A 19,875-nucleotide genomic window follows, 5' to 3' on the forward strand; every position below is an offset into this window, starting at 1 on the left:
CAATGACATATCACCTCACACCAGTCAGAATGGCCATCATTACAAAGTCTACAAATAATAAATGCTGAAGAGGGTGTAGATAAATGGGACCCTCCTACACTGTTGGTGGGAATGTAAGTTGGTACAGTCACTATGGAGAATAGTATGTAAGTTCCTTAAAAAACTAAAAACAGAGTCACCATATGGTTGGCTGAGTGCCGAGGAATAATGATTTTGAAATGGGTTGGGAGAAAACTCTTCAGAGTCCCTTAGACTGCAAGATCAAACCAGTCAATACTAAAGGAAATCAATCCTGAATATTCACTGGAGGGACTGATGCTGAGGCTGAAGCTGCAATACTCTGGCCACCTGACGCAAAGAGTCAGCTCATTGGAAAAGACCCTGATGCTAGGAAAGATTGAAGGCAGGAGAAAAAGGGGACGACAGAGGACAAGATGGTTGGATGCCATCACCGACTCAACAGACACGAGTCTGAGCAAGCTCCAGGAGACGGTGAAGGACAGGGAAGTCTGGCATGCTGAAGTCCATGGGGTCGCAAAGAGTTGAACATGACTGAGTGACTGCAATTCCAGTCCTGAGCATGTATACAGAGTAAACTCTAATTCAGAAAGATATATGCACCCCAATGTTCATAGCAGCAATATTTACAATACCCAAGACATGGAAGCAACCTAAGTGTCCATCAACAGATGAATGGATGAAGATGTGGTACATGTATACAATGGAATATTACCCAGACATAAAAAAGAATGAAACACTGCCATTTGCAGCAACAGAGATGGACCTATATATTATAAGTAAAGTAAGTCAGAAAGAGAAAGACAAAACCATGATATCACTTATATGTGGAATCTTAAAAAAAAATGACAGAGATGAACTTATTTACAAAATAGAAATAGACTCACAGACATAGAAAAGAAACTAATGGTTACCAAAGGGGAAAAGGTGGGAAGGATAAATTAGGAGCTTTGGACTAAAAGATACACACTACTTTATGTAAAACAGATAAACAACAAGGCTCTACTGTATAGCAAAGGGAACTATATTCAGTATCATATAATATACCATAATGGAACAGAATCTGAGTAAGAACAGATAGATAGATAACTGAATCACATTGCTGTACACAAGGAACAAGCACAACATTATAAATCAGCTGTAGCTCAATTTTTAAAATACTGAGTAAAAGGCTGTTGGTAAACAGGATAGGTACAAAATATTAAAGTAAATAATTTATTATTTACAAAGGGAACAGAATACTTTTACATGGAGAGATCAAGTAAATATTATCTTAACTATGTGATCCAATTTAGCTGCATACATAAAGGTAAAAACTGATATGGAGCTTCTTGACAATCTTATCATCATTATACTATTCTTGTCAAAAATGTATAACCTAAATCTAATTATAAACAATCAGATACATCCATACCGTAATTAGGTCGATTAGGACATGGATATCTCAGAGTGAGGGATTCAATTATTCTACCTACCACATAAAAATACCAACCCACTAAACTAGTAGTTTTCAAAGTATGGTCCCCAGATGAGCAGGAGGGGCATCAAAGCAACTTGTTTGAACTGCAAATTCTTGGGCCAAACTCAAGATTTAAGTAATCAGAAATTCTGGGAGTATTGTTCAACAATTTGTGTTTTAACAAGTTCTCCAGGTGATTCTGAAGCAAAATTTGAGAACTATTGCTATAAGCTCCCAGGATGGCCAAAGGCATTTATCCTTGAGCAGCTTTGCTCAGCTAGTCATTTATTACTGGGTGCTGTATAAATGTATAAATATTACCATATTTCATGTGTGCTGTGAAAAAAGTTGGGAAGCTTTGGCATACAGAATTTTACTCTCCTAAGAAATAGAATTTGTTGCTTTTTATTCCCTATCATATTTACATTCAAAAAAAAAAAAAACTTGAGTTAGATAAATTAGGAGTTTGGGATTGACATATACACACCACTGTATATAAAACAGGTAAACCAGAACCTATTGTACAGCACAGATAACTATATTCAGTATCTTACAATAACCTATAATGGAAAAGAATCTGAGAAAGTACGTACGTATAAATGAATCACTTTGCTATACACTTGAAACTAACACATGGTAAATTAACTATGCTGCTGCTACTGCTGCTAAGTCGCTTCAGTCGTGTCTGACTCTTTGCAACCCCATAGATGGCAGCCCACCAGGTTCCCCCGTCCCTGGGATTCTCCAGGCAAGAACACTGGAGTGGGTTGCCATTTCCTTCTCCAATACATGAAAGTGAAAAGTTAAAGTGAAGTTGCTCAGTCGTGTCCAACTCTCTGCAACCCCATGGACTGCAGCCTACCAGGCTCCTCCATCCATGGGATTTTCCAGGCAAGAGTACTGGAGTGGGGTGCCATTGCCTTCTCCAATACTTCAATTAAAAACTGAGTTATTGATGTAGAGAATCAATTTCTTTAATGGGGAGCCTACGTACTCTAACAGAGAATTACTAGAAAAGCTAGAAAAAAAAAAAGGAAAATTTAAAATTGTGACCTTGTCACATAATACAGGAAAAGATATGATGATACTTCTTTCAGAAAACCTTTAAGAGACTTCTGATTAAAATACAGCAAAACTCCACATAATGCTGGTATAAGAAAGCAAAGTTGTTGTCTACTTTCAACAGATAACTGCATTATAGACTTAAAATGTCTTCTTCCTATAACATAAAGTTAGAAAACATTATGTTAGATGTAGGTCATAATGGCTTCTTTCCATACACATAAAAATCCTCAAATACCAACCAAAATAACTAATAGCAATAGCCACAAATACTTAAATAGTAGTTCTTGCATGCCAAGAACATGCAAGAACATGTTCTGTTCTGAACAAGCACTGTTCTAACTACATTATTAACTCATTTAATTCTTACAATAACTCTATGAGAACTTAAGTATCTGAGGGACAGAAAAGTGAACAAACTATTCAAAATCACATAGCGCATACACAGCAGAGCCAGAATTCAAAATGAGGATGTTGGGGTCTAAAATCCACTACTATATGCCTCTCAATAAAAATCAAAGAAATTTATAAGAAACTATAAAATAGGCATGGGAGAGAGGTTGGACTGGTTAAAACTAGCTAAAGGGGGCTTCCCTGGGGCTCAGTCAGTAAAGAATCTGCCTGCAATACAAGAGACATTGGTTCGGTCCCTAGGTTGGGAAGATCCCCTGGAGAAGGAAATGACAACCCACTCCCGTATTCTTCCCTGGGAAATAAAGTGCATATGCAAATATATATCTCAAACTAGCTAAAAAGATGGAGCAGATTGAACTCCAGAATATGAAAAAGAAGTAGACATTTCTCCATCCTTAGAAGTTTCAGGGAATAGAGGTACAAGTCTAAGATCCTGATTTACGACTAAGCATTGAAGAAGCCTTTTTGGGTATTTCAGAATACGCAAAGGCACACAAAAAAAATCCACCTGATTGTTCAGGTGTTGAATTTCTTTGAAAGAGAAAGTATTCTGTTTCAGAAAAAGAAAAAAAAAAAGTAAAGTGTCAGGGTTACTTGAGAATATCAGTTTACAGAAATTCATTCATTTTAAAGTATAACCAAAGAAGTGATTAATGTACTTTTTTTGATAAACAGAACAGTTAGTGAATATATGAGCATTTAAAGGATTCACATTAAGAAAAAGGTGAGAAGAGAGTAGATGTGAAGCAGAAGACAAATCGCAACATTGAGTTTTGCTACATTTACCTTCATTTGGATAAGAAAAAACAGCAGACTTAAACATTCCTGACACCTCTGTGATTTCTAAAGTTCAAAGATATCTAGGCAAAATACACTTTTAGCATACAATTATATATGTTTGTGTATATATACACGCATATAAATAAAGTAGCTGAAAGACATATGTCCACTTCAGACTGAATGGAAGTTACTGTGACAAGGAGAGAAAAACAAAGACTCATTAAGACATAGATGGTGAGTGGTGTACCCTATTCAATAGCTAAATACTTCACTCTCACACAGCAGCCTCTCTATCAAAATAACTCAAATTCCTGACGTTTCAAAATCACCTTCAAGGCTGCTCATCAATTGTTCAAATCTATAATGTTCAATCTACTGTAAGACTTGTGCAGAGGGCATTTTTTATTTTCTAGAACTGCACATTCAAGGAGCACTTATCCCCGTAATCAATGAAGATTATATTTAAATCTATTTATTTTGACTCATTCTCAAGAGGAAATAAGTGACATCACTTTAAGGTTTAAAGCAGTGAAAACTGATTTAAATATGACTGCAGCATCAAAATAATTCAAGAACCTAATTTAAAACCCAAACTTAGAAGAATTCCAAACTTCCAGGTTCCTATCATGGAGCTAATGAATAACAATCTATGGGAGCAAGGCTACAGAATTAGTAGTTTTAATAAGCTCCCAGAAAATCCAGTAAAGGACTCTGTGCTTCATTTGAAACCACCGAGACATACTCACCATTTTCAGAAACTTGACAACATTTAACCATTCATTAATTTTAAACTAATTGCTACCTTTGGGATAATTCTATAAATTTTCATCATCAAACTTTATAATGCTAACATTTCAATGATTTGAAAAATCCAATATTATTTTCTGAAATTCACTCTTTTATGTACATACATACACACACACACACAATCAAAACTCATTTTATGTTTATAAAGTGTTAAGTAGTTGACACTTTTAATATAATCAAGTATCAGCCTCCAAACAGTTAAATACCAAAGCCACCCCATTCACTCACCAATAATTCCCCAATGGCTATATAATTCATCTATTTCAGAACACTATACAAGTTACAATAGTTACAATAACAATATTGTACAATAAGTTACAATATTGTACAATATTGTTACAATAACAATATACAACAACAATACAAGTTGTACAAACAATAGTTGAAGGATATTCATTCAAATGGAAGAAATATCATTTAGCATTATTATAGGCTAGCTGTTGTGTACCAGCCTACAGTTCATATATGGTCCTTTGGAGAAAATACTAAGGCTCACACATTACCAATAAAGAAAAAATGTTCATCATCTCTTAAATAATCAAGAAATCCTAAGATTTCTCATCCTGTTCTTTATTATGACTTAATTAGTAAAATTTTCTTCATTTTCCCCATCCTACATCCCTTTTTCTTATCTCCAAAATAACTCCCTTAACTTTCACTGACATCATTATGAGTTACTTGTACAATAAATTATTAGTTGTAGCTTTTAACAAGTCAACTTTCTTATAATCAATAAGGTATTAAATTCAAGTAATCCATACCTGTTTGAAAAAATGTATATTACTGAAAAGATCCTATATGCTTATAACGAATTTAATTAAGTGAGGTTATTTGGGACTTTCCAAAGGAGATAATCATTTCTAATCAAATAAAAATAATGTTTAGAACAGGGAAGTAAAAAACACTAACTCTCAAATGTCACTCAGTAAACAGCTGAAAAGCAGAAAAGTAAACAGTGAAAATGTTTAATAAAATTTTGAGATAAATTTTATTTTGAAAGGAAAGCTATGCTTTTGAAATAATTATATAATACTATTAACTACCATAGAAAGTTACCCTGAGAAATACACTACCTGACAAAATAAATTGAAATTACACATAAGTCAAATACTATATATTTAAAATACAAATAATTATATTATGATGATAAGAAAAAGATTTTAGTTCACTTATTTCATGAATAGGTCTTTTCAGTGTAGTATAATTTTACATAAACAGCTTTTCAAATAGTAAAAATACAAATAGAAGACTATAAAAGTCCTTTATAAACTACCACAATGCAGGTCAGTAGAAATATTATTAAGCTTTCTCATTCATTCATTTTAAATGTGAAAACAAATGAAGATACAAGAGCTTAGAACCAGTTAAAATTCATTAGAATGATAAGTTTGCTAGGTAGGTTTGACCAATGATCACTATATAAATTTATTAAAATTTATTATTGATTTTTTAGACAAAGACCTCATACAGAGAAAAGTGTACTATATGTTAACAGAGGCTATAAGTATAACAATATTTTATGTAAAATGGATGACTATATTTCAGTTATAATTTCAAAACATTTTACTCACCTACATTTAGTTAAGACTTTACGTTTGAAAACATTAAAATTAAGGTTTTATAATCCATTTTTTCAAATATAAAACTAATAAATCAAGAACTACAGTAAGATAAAAATCAAGTGCTGTGAACAAATATTTTAAAAGTAAGTACTCCAGGATCATAACACTGACAACACTAATTATCTTTTCTAGTCTTGGCAGTTATGTTGCATACTGTTTGGGTGACTGATGGGATAATTTCACTTCATTTTCTCTCAGTTTATTCTGGACTGTGTAAGAGAAGAATATTAAAATAATTAACACCTCTAAACAAAGTACTTGATAAAGTTTTTGGTTGAAATAAAATGCTTTAAAAAAAAAGTCAATTAACTAATACATGATTCTAAAGCAAGTAAATCCCCATCTGCTAAAGGAAAACACTAAGAATTTCTGATTTTAAAAAACAGTCATTCAGTATTAACTATTTTAAGACCTTTACCTTAGATCATACACTTTCAAAAGAGCCCTTTTTCTATCAGCAAATTGAGCCACCATTTCCTTAATTATCAAAAGTATGTTGATATATTTTGATATCATTAAACATTTTATTCACTAAAAACATTTAATTCAGCAGGAATTGAAGCAGTCACAAAAAAAGGTAAAACATATGACAAATTACTCCCATTCCTTATACCTATGAACAGTTGGATTTATTAATAATGGCCTTCTATCTAAAAGGACACCAATGTATATAAATTAATATTTAATCTCAAATATAAGCCTTTATCAATAGCAAATACATTATGTCACCAAACTGGAAAAAGCATAAAAGACACTATGAATCAACTCATATTTATAGTCTATATGTCTTACATAATTTATGAGTCATATAGATTATAATAAGGCAACATATTCTAAATAATAAAAAAGCATATTCTTTGCCTTGATCACCTGATTTTTTTGCTGTTGTTGTTTATAAAATTAATTACAGTTAGCAGGAAAGAAATCGCTTTGAGCTTCATGAATGACATCCAAGAGATGGGAAAGGATTAGTTCTCAGTTGCTGCCAGTTATAGCGCCAGGTGGCTTTTTCTGCAGTGAAGGTGTTACCGATAATCCCATTACACTGGTACTAAATCTTGCAGACATCAAAATTATCACCAAGGTTCCTTTTCATCCCATCCTTTCCAAATGACTGGAAGTCGCTTCACCTGAAAGAAGTCAAATCCACATGCAGCTGCTATTTTAGCAGGCAGCAAACTCCCTGAGAATGCCAGTTGTGATTCAATTTTGCTGTGCTGGTGGCCCCCTATTCCCTGTCCAATAATACATCTGTTAAAAAATCCTACAGCTACAAATCAAGTTTAATCCTACCAGGGACCTCATGTTGGTCTTGTCTTCCAAAAAGGCAGCAGGTTCTGTTGTCTATCTGCTGGCGTCCAGGGAATACCCTTCAAATCCCAGCCCTACTTAGAAGAATAAGCTAAGGATCACAAAACATGACCTCAAAAACCCTGATATGACTATATTCTGACCCAGAGGCATTCATTCTAGGTGAAGATTAGAACTTTGCATAATAAGATTACACAGCAAGTGAATGATATCAAGGGACTATCCATATGCAGCCGCCTGGTTTTCTATAGACAGCCTGTGCTCTGCAATATGCAGTGCAGACGAAAAAAAGCTTGGTCTTTCTAGCTGAAATAAAATAGATTCACATAAATTAGTTGGCCATTTCCAGATTCCTAAATCCCCTATTACATCTTTTATTGACAGCTCCTGTGAGGATAGCACAAATGTTATTCCTTTTTATTCTGTGCTTCTATAACAATCATGCTCTGTAATTGAAATGTACATAGATTATGGCTAGAAATTAACATCTTGTTTGCTGTAATCTTGGATTACAATTGACTGTGTACATAATAAAATTAGGAAATCAATGGATGGATTTATCATCTCCAAGAAACTAGAGGTATTGTTTAAAGAATAGTTTAACATTTTATGCCAACACTTTAAATGCATAAGTCACAAACAGAAGTCAATAAAAATTTAAGTGAGTAAAAGAATACAACAGGCACCAGCCAATATCTACATGATGGTTAGATTGCACAAAAATTAGCTCATTTCTTTAAAAATTTAGAAAATGTGAATTATTCAGAAGTTTCACAAACAGGATTTTCTCCCTAAACCATACATGAACAAGAAGGTCCACGCCACATAATAAGGTCTCTACTTTGTTATAAAGTAGGTACAATAGCAGCAGTATTTTATATAAATCATCTTGATTATTTTACACTTTAAAATATTTGAACCAATACAAATCAACTGTAATTGAGACTTTTAGAATTCTTAACTGTATACCTTTAAAGTACTCAGTGAAATAACCTCTCTTTATATTTGCATATACACAGAGCCTTTATTAATAAAATGCATGGAATCCTAGAGCTATTTAGAAAACAGTATTTTTATGCTCGGCTTTTTTCTTCCAAGAAATTTAAAGCTATACTAACTTTAAGCAAACATACATGAAAAGAGAGATTCATATTTGTTCACATAAATAACTATCCAGAAAAATTCTAAGAATGTGAGAAGTTCTCAACTTTATTAAAAAAAAAAAGAAAGTATCAATATTTGTTTTGGAATTCTTGTAAAATTAAGCTCCTCAGTATACTTGAAATATGACTTATTTGATAAATTTGATCTGCCCACAAGTGTTGAGAAACATATCACATCCACTAAGTTGGCCATTATTATTTCCTTATCATCACAATACCTGTAAGCATATCTACATAATATCTGATAAAAACTCAGGTGGCATAATTCTGATTTTGTCTATGAATCATGCACCAATATCATCAGCACCAGAGCAACAAAAAAAACTGTAAGTGATTTCAATTTTACAGCGCATGAATACTCTTTGATTACCTTCATTAGGATAGTACAGAAAAACAATGAAGAATGTAAAAAATACACATTATACATTTCTGTTATGATTTTTATAAATAATACTGTAGAGCTACAGTATTCAACAAGGTAGCCACTAGCTACATAAGGCTATCAAGTACTTGAGACATGACTAGTCCTAATTGAGATGTAAGTATAAAATACACACTGGACTGTGAAGATAGTACAAAAAAAGAATAAAATATTTTGCATTAATTTACATGTTGAAAAGATAAGATTTTGAATTTAATGGGTTAAATAATATATATATGACTTGCATTATATTTCTATTAAACAGCACTGCTTTAGCAGACCATTTCCAATACTATATTCCTAAACTAACTGAAATTGTACTATTAATAAAAACATTAAAACAGAGGATTATTTGGAAAAACAAACATTCCAATATCAAATCTGATAGAAAAGCTTAGTACAGAAAAACAAAATCCTGTCATTTTAGCCTCTTTCTCATATTTCTAGCTTAAGGGTAATAAGGGAAAACAAGGGACCAGCCAAATTGATAACCAACATATACCAAAATGAATGATGTTTTATAGTTACAAAAATGCTTTAGTACAATAAACTCAGGTTTTTTAGAAAAACTACATCTTGGGCAATTTCCTAAAAGACTAGTAAGGTACATGTGTTACCCCTCATTGAGTCCAATAGACAGAAACTTCAAAAGAGTCTGGATCTAGAAAGGGCCATGATTTTTGCCTAAGATGCTACATTTATTCATATTCAAATTTTAAAACTATATTTAAGAGTAATAACTATAATAGAGATATGAAGCATTTAGTGTATTCAGAGTTTCAGCAAAATTTAAAAGATCAATTTTACAAACCACTATAAAGCTGCTTTTTCGTTAGTCTTCTCATCATTTCACCAATGTAGGTAAAGAAAAAAAAAAAGGATTAACAAAAAAGGTTTTACAGAAACAGGGTAAACTGTACATAGCTGAAATATAAAACATATACCTAATTTAATTCAAGAAAGTTAATGGCTGATTTAGTATGACCACAGACAACTGATATGATACAATTAAAATACAAAGTCTAACTCTGTCACACACTGGAATATTATTTCAATATAAACACAGTATGTACGGTATTAATTTAAAAGTTGCTTTTTCATAATTATTCCTTCATAACATATATCTAAAAGCACTAAGACTAAAGATGAAATGTGAGTATCAATTAATAAGATGGATAAAATCTAAAGAAACTGCTCATGACTTAACCATACCACTTTTTCCTATCCTTTATTTAAATTCTTTTATGGATACAAGTATCACAATGACATAGACACACAAAAAAACCCCAAAACAACAATAACAAACTTTCTAGTCATCAATATATGAGTGCAATGATATTCAGTCTAAGTTAATCCCCAGACATCCAAATTCATGAATAAAAATTCATCAGTTTTAAATACACTGAGCCTATTAAGCAAGAACAAAAGCATATGCACAAAAGAGCTTTTAATATATTTCAAAGCCCACAAGAGCCATGGTCTCATTAAAATTATAAATTACACAAACATGGAATGAAGATTCAAACTGCAGTGCAGCTAAGCAGATTACAGAAAAGCCCGCGTTCCATATGATAACACACCATGGCCCTCCCAGATGGGGGCTTGGAACAAAAAGGCCATCACCACAGCTAGGGAAAACCTCCTTGTGATCTCTGGTTTCTGTTCAGCAGATGACAGCCAAATAATATGTTGATTATTCTGTTTGTGCTGCTAAGCTTGTAAGATGGAATAAAAGCGATATGATCTATTGTGAACCCAATGCTAATGTGTTGCTCCACTCATAAATAATATGCTGAATTTATTTTGAAAATATCTTTTATCTGAATTTCAGTTTTTAAATGCATGAATTAAAATAAAAGCCAGGATAAAATTATATTTAATGTGTTGCTTTAAACTAAAAAATGTAGATGACAAGTGAAAAATATCTAAGTGCTTAGCTAACAGTCAAGTATAATCACCTTTCTTTATTAATAATTTCAGCACTGTGATCAGAGACAAAATACATTTTCAAGCAGGCAATTATATCTTATGAAATATAAATGTAAAATTAAATAATACAATAATCATTAAGCTAATAATAAACATTATTGACAATAAAAAAACTAAAATACCAGGGTATATAGAAATACTCTGCTGCAATGTAAATAATAGCACATAGAACAAATATCTAAAATATTTTTGAATAATAAACATATCACTGAAGGCCTTGTGAATGTTATAACTTGTATACAAATGAATGCTCACAAAAAAAAACCTACTTAAGATCAAAATGATGAAAAAGAGGCCTATGAAAATATTTTTCAAATGTAATAGTATTTATATTGCTTTGGTGACAAAAGTTAATACCTATTTTTTCTCAATTAAGTATCCTAAACTTTAAGAGAGTAAAGACTATACCCAATGAGGTACCTAGAATTATGTCTGTAAACACATCACAAAATTTAATGGATAAACATTTTTAAGAAAGATAGAATTGTTAAAAATATTAAAAATCATAAAATTTGCCAAGCTCAGAAATTCTTCACTGAATTTTCTAGTGAACTTTACTTAAAGACAATGAAGTACATTATAGGTACAGGTGGGGGGCTTCCTAGGTGGCTCAGTGGTAAAGAAGCAGTTCAAATGCAGGAGATATGGGATCAATTCCTGGGTCAGGAAGATCCCCTGAGGAAGATATGGCAGCCCACTCCAGTATTCTTGCATGGAAAATTCCATGGACAGAGGACCTGGCCAGCTACAATCCATAGGGTCGCAAAGAGTCTGAAGCAACTGACCATGCACGCAAGGTAAACATATAGATTACATACTACTTTCTTAAGGGAGTATTCTGTAGAAGGTACATGATCATGTTGATTTATAAAAGTGCACTTTCTTTTTCTGTCTAGAGACACAGACTAAGTTTAAAAAGACAAGCAAAACTGCCTAACATGAAAATATAGTCTGAAATTACTGATGCAAATGATAAAATTACAACACCCTTTTTTTTAGAGAAAAACACAGAACATCCTTGGAGTAGACAATCACTTCTTAAGACACAAAAAGCACTAAACATAAATGACAAACTAGATTACTTTAAAGTCATTAACTTGTTCATCAAAAGCACTATTAATAGATTGAAAAGGCAAATCTCAGGGTTGGGGAAATATTTGCAATATCTGTACAAAGAAGGACTCATATTCTGAATATATAAACAACTCCCCAAAAAATCAAAGAAAAAAACAGATAGCTCAACAAAAAAGTGGGCAAAGAAGTTAACAGGTACTTTACAAAAGAGAATAATCCAACAGTCAATATACATATGAAAATGTGTTCAGCTTCATTAATCATCAGGAAACTAGAAATTAAACGACGTAAGCCTTAGTACTTTATATCCATTAGAATTGAAGGATGAAGATGGGAAAAATGAGGTGTGAGCAAAGACACAGAGCAACTTAAACTGTCACATGAATGTAAACTAGCACAACCATTTCAGAAAACTGGCGATTTTGATTCAAGTTGGAAATAAACATAGTTATGATCCAGTAATTTTGCTGCTAGACGTCTGCTCAAAAGAAACATGCAAATATATCGATCAAGAGATATGTATTAGAAAGAATATATTTAACATTATATAGAAATCACCCAAATGTCCATTAACAGAATAGATTCAAAAATAGTTGTGATATAGTCACAAAGGAATGCAGTAATGAAACTGAACAGACTATAACTACACGCAACAATGTAGATGAATCCCAAGATACAAGCTTTAGCAAAGGAACTAAATATAAAAAACTATACTGTATAATTCTATATATAAAATACAAAAGCAAAACTTATAATCTATGATGTGAAAAGTCAGGTAGTGGTTATCCTTGTGCAGGGAGGGAAACAGAGGATAGAAGAGAGCATAAAGGTGTCTTCTAGAGTGCTAATAATGTTCATTTTGGTATCTCGGTGGTTACATGATTGTTTTGGCTTCTGAAAAATTCATTGAGCCATCCACTTATAATATGTGCACTTTTCCATATATACTCCTTTTCTTTAAAAAGGCCATTTTGCACATAAATACAGATACACAAAGGGAGTCAAAATCATTATCATAAGAAATTTAGGAAGAAGCAATGGATATAGAGGGCCTTCCCAGATGGCTCAGTGAGATTCTTCATTGCTACTAATGTAGGTGACATGGGTTCTATCTCTAAGTTGGGAAGATCCACTGGAGAAGGAACGGCAACTCACTCCAGTATTCTTGTCTGGAAAATCCCACAGACAGAGGAGCCTGACGGGCTATAGTCCATGGGGTCACAAGAGTCAGACGTAACTTAGCGACCAAACAACGACATGTATATAATCTAAAGATGAAACGAAAGGTTCATATACTACTTATCTGAAAGATCAAATCTGCAAACCATAAGATAAGTTCCTGAACTCATAAACGGAGAAGCAACAGCCACTTACCCTATTATCTTCCCTCAATTCCCAAACTAAAATACCATATTTTCAGAGATAACGGGCCTCTGTGTCAGGAGTAGCTACAGGTGCTGCTGCTATTATAACAGTGCTTCTAAAATTGTCTCAGGACTGAAAATTGCCCTCATGTGAGAAACTAAAGTATGACAGAAGATAAGGCAAGTATAAAGAATATGTAGGCCATTTTCCCCTGTGCTCTCAAATTTCATAAGCTTTTATTATGAAACCTTATTAGCTAATTTAATGGGAATCTTTTGAAAACATTCATTTTACTTTTCAGTGAAATTAAAATTCTTTAATATCAATATCCTACAAGTTAAGTGAAAATTCATGATAATTTGACAATAAATTAAGCTATTACTGTTGTTGTTTATTCGTTATTGTCTGACTCTGCAACCCCGTGGACTGCAGCACACCAGGCTTATTATTTCCACTTAAATACTTTCCCTCACTTCTATACTGGAATTAACACATGACTTAGAGCACTGTTCTTCCCTTATTGAAAAGATACTTTAAGAAGTCAGCTAAAAGAGATAACCTAAAGATTATATAGCTTATATTTCATTTGTATAATAAATATTTATTCAGTGCTAACTATATCCCAGGCTTCCCTGGGGCCAAAGGGTAAAGAATCCACCCGCAATGCAAGAGAGGCATGCAGAAGATACGGGTTTGATCCCTGGGTCAGGGAGATTCCCTGAAGAAGGAAATGGCAATGCACTCCCCAATTCTTGCCTGGAAAATCCCATAGATAGCGGAGCCTGGTGGGCTACAGTCCATGGGGTTGCAAAAGAGTCAGACACAATTTAGCAACAAAACAACAACCAACTATATCCCAGACTCTGGGGAAAAATGAATAAAACTGGCTAATTTTATGGAAAATACAACAGGTTTATCCCTTTCTCTCTCATTTGATTAACAAAACAAAATTATTTTTAACTAATAACATATTCACATATCCAAAAACAATCTAAAAGATATATAGTAAAAGTCCCAACTAGTTTGTTTTCCTTATTCATCAACATATAAGATTTAGAATTTGTATAGATGTCCAGATTTTCTTTACGCAAATATAAGCAATTATGAATATTGATTTCATTCCTTACTTCTTTTATACAAAAAATAGTTTACTACACACTCTGAACACTGCTTCCCAGGTAGTGCTGGGGTAAAGAATCTGCCTGCCAACGCAAGAGACATGGGTTCAATCCCTGGGTCAGGAAGATCCTCTGGAGGAGGAAATGGCAACCCACTCCAGTATTCTTGCCTGGGAAATACCATGGACAAAGGAGCCCGGCAAGCTACATGACCTGTCCACGGGGTCACAAAGAGTTGACATGACTAAGCGACTGAGTACTGTTTGAGCACTGCTTTTTTCAAGTAACAGTGTTCTGAATCTTCATACAGAGAACATACTTTCTATTTTTAAAGCTGTAGAGTATTTCATTGTACAGCTATGGCAGAGTTCATTTAACCACTGTGACCCCATGGACTGTACCCTCCTGACAGGCATTAGGCATGCTTCCATCTGTTGCTACTTCAAAGGAAGCTCTAATGAAAACGTTTATGCATATGTCATTTTATAAGTATTAATACGTAAGTATATCTGTAACAAATTCCCAGAATTGGTTCTGAAACAAATGTGTAAATGCACAGGTCTTTTTCTACAAATTGCTAATTTTTCTTTTATGGGGGCTATGTCATTTTGCTTCCATCACATATACATTTCAGATGTATCCCAGAAGAAGCTAGTCCTCAAAGATGTTCTCATTGGAAAAAACTGTATGAAGCTCTTTGCTTCTTTTCTTATGCACATGTAAAATTTGCTGACTTAATTTTCGAATTGAAAAAAAATCTCATTGATGTAGGAAATCATAATATTAACACCTAACATGCTTTCTTCCTCAAATTCCCTTCATTTAAAAATAAATATACACATCCACTCCAAATTTTTCCTTTAAATTCACATTCAATAATCTATAATTGGGGAAGCAGTCAAACATGCATTTCCCTTTTAAAAGAATGTTTTCCTGAAGCACTTCAAAGTTTTTAGGAAACCAAATCTATGTTACTTCTATATTTTCATTTACAAAACTATCATTTCAAAGGTGGTTTAATTTTTATGACTGCCATTTTCAACAGACAGTGTTACATAACATACTGTTTTTATTTCAAACCCTATCCTATCAAATATTTCATAATTAAAAACAGCCACTTGAGTTCACTGGACTTCCTATTTAAGGAATTCTTAAGAGAGGAGGGTTCAGTTCCTGGATGGGGAAGATCCCCTGGAGCAGGAAATGGCAATCTGCTCCGGTATTCTTGCCTGACAAATTCCATGGATAGAGGAGCCTCATGGGCTATAGTCCACAGCATTGCAAAGAAATCAGACACAACTGAGTACGCGCGCACGCGCACACACACACACACACACACACACATAAGTAAATCCAGTTTCAATATTACTGCTTTGTAAGAAAATATGTACGCGATAATTCTTATTCCACGAATAAGAATATAACAGTATTGATACATGGAAATCTATGTTGTATTTCAATCATCCATAAATCAGTTGTAAGATAATCTCAGTCCCCTGGAACAAAGTGACAAGACTAGTTGCTGATCCCAAAGTAAATTTTAAAAAGCACACATTCTATGCCCTTAATCAGCACATGGGGCAGAACTATACTTAAGATCTCACCTAAGCAATGTATATGTAAATGCTGATTTTTATATTAGAATCAGTATAATGCATTGAGAGCAAAAAAACAAGAATTATCTAACAAAGGTAAAACAAAACAAACAAAAAAATGACATCATAAGTAGCACCCAGGACATAAAAGTTTATCACTCTAGGATAATTTAGGAGAATAGGCCTATACAGCATAATGATCTGTGCAGAAATCACATAAATTCTATGAAATGACTGTTGTTCACAACTCTGAGCCATCAAAACAAAATCGAAACAAGTTACATTATACTCAATTTGTCTTGTTTAAGAAAACAAAGGGTACATTTTATTTTTCAAAAACATTTTAGAAAAAATATTCCTATGAAATAAATTTTGGCACATAAAAGGGTCGGATTCAATTATTCACAAATTAACAGATGAGTGATAGTATACCACTTGTTAATAAGAGCCCAGTGAATGAGGAATTATGTAAGTAAAATTCTCACTCAAAGTGATAATATACTATAGCTGCCTTTCAGAAGATGAACTGTGATAAGGTACAATAACATTTCAGGCACCTTTATACATACAATTCCCTGTGCAAGGCCAGTTCTTGGTTAAGAGTCAAAAGAATATCTGATAATTTCTAAAAGCTAGTCATGCAAATTTTCCACTTCATTGTATCCTGATTTAGCTTTTCACTTTGTTTTCTTTAAGTTGTGACTGCCAAGTAGACAGGCTGGTCTGGTTTCTAGCTCCAACCTACTAAATAACCTTGTATAATTCACTCAACCTCTTTAGTTCTCCACAGTTTCTTCATCAGTAAAGTGAAAGTATATAAAACATGATATGATAGTAAGTGGAATCGTGTTAATAAAGTAAACAAAGAGTTACTACATTAGGTCCTATATCTGTATCTGTATATATACTATTTTTAAACTGTCACAAGTTACATGGCATTCTACCATATATTTAAGGCCTACAGTAAAGAAATAATGATCGATTCAGAATCTTTTTCAATACTTAATATGTGTCACTCTCAGGATATAACAACTTTCTCATGTACTCATTTACATTTATTTACAATACCACTATGATCATCTATCTTTAACCTGAAAATGTATGACTTTTTCCACATGACACATAAAAATCAACATATGATATATAAAAGAATGTTCATGGCAGTGTTAATTGTAACAGTCAAACACTAGAAAGAACCCAAACATCCACCAACAACAGAATGAATAAATTCTGCCATATTCATTCCAAAGGAATAACACATGATAACGAAAATGAACAGAGTAAAACTACATGCAACTATGTACATGATCTTCAAAACACAATGCTCAGTAATGGAAGAAAGAACGCATATGATCCCAGACAACGGCACTCACCAGTAGGTCCACCTGTGTCCCCTACTACCCAACAAAGGCACCCCACAGCTGCAGCAGTGTTACACTACAGAAGCCTAGCACCAACCCAAAGAGAAGTACAAAGGTGATCACGGTCTCCAAGTGCAAATCAAGATCCAATCTGAACTCTGAGACTGGTTGTAGGGTCTGGAGGTGCTCACTGCTCCACCACATCTTTCTGTGTCTGTGATCACAGCTGGCACCCCTGCCAGCACTCCTAGACACAGTACTGGAGACCCTCTGGTTAACACTGGTGACAGAGGAGGAGGGTAGGACCTCTGTGGACTGTGAGGACTTCTTCCAATTGTTGGAAGAGGGTACATGCTTAATGATCCTGGAATTCAAGCAAATTTAGAGTTCCAACAGGAGTAGGTGCTGTCATATGGCCTAGGCCAGGGAGAAGCCCAAGCACAGCAAGGACATTGCCCTCATTACCTGGTATATATACAAGCAAACTCTTGAGACCTCTTTGGCCTGAACATCTGTGCCACATTTTACAGGATCTACTCCATGAGTTGTGACTTTCAAGTACTTGGTCCAAAGAAAGTGCTCAGGGAGCTCATCCAGTTGAACCTCCATGATGCTGCTGCAAGGCCTGGGCCACATGTTGCTGGGAGTTTCCTCCACCCTTTGCCATGCAGTGGAGGGGGCTGAGCAGTGACAGTGACAGCAGCAGGGTCGCCTCCATCCCTACTGAGAAGGGGTTCTGAACTTCTGCCCCAGACCCGTTCCAAGAGACACCCTGTGAGGATTGCGACAACATCAGGTTTGGAGACCTGCAGGCAGTGCAGACTAGATAACTCACCTGATTCTCCTTACTATTGTTGGCAGCATTATGATAGGCTCCATTAGCATAATGCTTTCCATGCCTCATTCAAATACATTCCTCAAGAATGCTGTCCTTTCTTAGCCAACTTATTGGCCTTTCATTTCTCCTGAAAGATGACAAGCTTGTCCCTAGACATCCTGATCCTATTCTGACTGCTGCTATTTCTAAATTCCCTACAACTCCTTCTTTCCCTAAGCTCTTCAGTACAGTGAAGCCAGCCCTCTCTGACTTTACCTTACAATCTGTTTCTTCATACCTTTCACCTTAAAAATAACAAAAACATTTCCAACAAAAATACAAAAATGTTTATCCAAAAAAAAGAATACATATGATCCCAAAAAGATCAAAATGAGGCAAAAAGTGAACATACTGCTGAGGAATACACATAAAAGTGATAAAATTATATAGAGAATTATCTAATTATTAGGAAACTGTTTACCTTAAAGAAAAGGAAGATTATACTAAGGGCTTCTGGGATGTCAGTAGTGATCTATGGTTACTGAATATCTGCTTTATATTTATTCATTTTACTATACATTTTTGTTTCTATATAGTGTTATATTTTATAATAAAAAGGTTTAAAATGATATACTTTCTGATATAATATAGTTTTAATGGGAAGAAAGGGCGCCTCTTTTTTACTAACAATCTTGTATTTTCTTGGTCTACATTTCAAATTTTTATTGCAATATTTTAAGAATAAATAAGTTATTATGCCTAATTCTCCAGAATCCTAATTAAGAATAGATTTCACAAGCTTTCCAAATGGCCACAAAAAAAGAGAAACCAGACCATTAAAGAGCATAAGATTGGTTATCCTGCTAAATCTTTGCTTAGCTCTATGTTGTATCTGTCACATTTCCTTCTTTTCAAGAAAATGTATGCTTACTTAAAAAAAAATCTATGTTACTCCAGTTTATCCATTGGATAAATTTACATTTATCCAATCTACGTTGCATAAAATCTACATTATATTTTATGCAAACCATACTCCAAAAAGTATATAATAATTTAGCTCAAAAGTAGGAAGACAAATATTTTCAACTTTTACAAGTTTAAAAACAATTTTAAGAATATCTATGTTTGCATTCACTGTGAGGGTTCATTATAGGACGGACACAGATATGACACTTCAGGCCCAATCCAATGTCACTCTGTGTGAGAAAGGGTCACTGTGTGTACTAGAAAATATAACAGATTACAGGATGGATATACAAAACAAGGTACACTTGAAGTTTACTGCATAAAATTTAATTAAGGGTGAAAGTGAAAGTTGTTCAGTCGTGTCCGACTCTTTGCAACCCCATATAGTCCATGGAATTCTCTCAGCCAGAATACTGGAATGGGGAGCCACTCCCTTCTACAGAGGGTCTTCCCGAGCCAGGGATTAAACCCAGGTCTCCCACATTGCAGGGAGATTCTTTACCAGCTGAACCACCAAGGAAGCCCAAGAATAC

General features: G+C 33.8%; 2 protein-coding genes across 17 annotated transcripts in view; one reads left to right on the plus strand and one right to left on the minus strand.

Moving 5' to 3' along the window:
* Positions 1 to 19,875, plus strand: part of DNAJC24 (DnaJ heat shock protein family (Hsp40) member C24) — a 132,688-nt gene that overhangs the window by 111,225 nt on the left and 1,588 nt on the right. The window lies entirely within an intron of this gene.
* IMMP1L (inner mitochondrial membrane peptidase subunit 1) overlaps positions 1 to 19,875 on the minus strand; it is a 75,762-nt gene that overhangs the window by 35,974 nt on the left and 19,913 nt on the right. Inside the window, exons 1-2 of one of the 16 annotated variants that reach the window (XM_086340970.1) lie at positions 7,033 to 7,250; positions 2,193 to 2,211 (exon numbers count right to left, since the gene is read on the minus strand). The exons of the other annotated variants lie outside the window; for them this stretch is intronic. Of the exons in view, the coding sequence (XP_086197096.1) occupies positions 2,193 to 2,211; positions 7,033 to 7,112 (99 nt within the window). The 5' untranslated portion in view covers positions 7,113 to 7,250. Of the gene's footprint in view, positions 1 to 2,192; positions 2,212 to 7,032; positions 7,251 to 19,875 lie in introns of those variants that run through there. 16 annotated transcript variants of the gene reach the window in all.

The sequence above is a fragment of the Bos grunniens genome, chromosome 15, assembly GCF_055505025.1.
Source record: "Bos grunniens cultivar Pamir isolate PY7600 chromosome 15, Bosgru_T2T1.0, whole genome shotgun sequence".
NCBI lineage: Eukaryota > Metazoa > Chordata > Mammalia > Artiodactyla > Bovidae > Bos > Bos grunniens.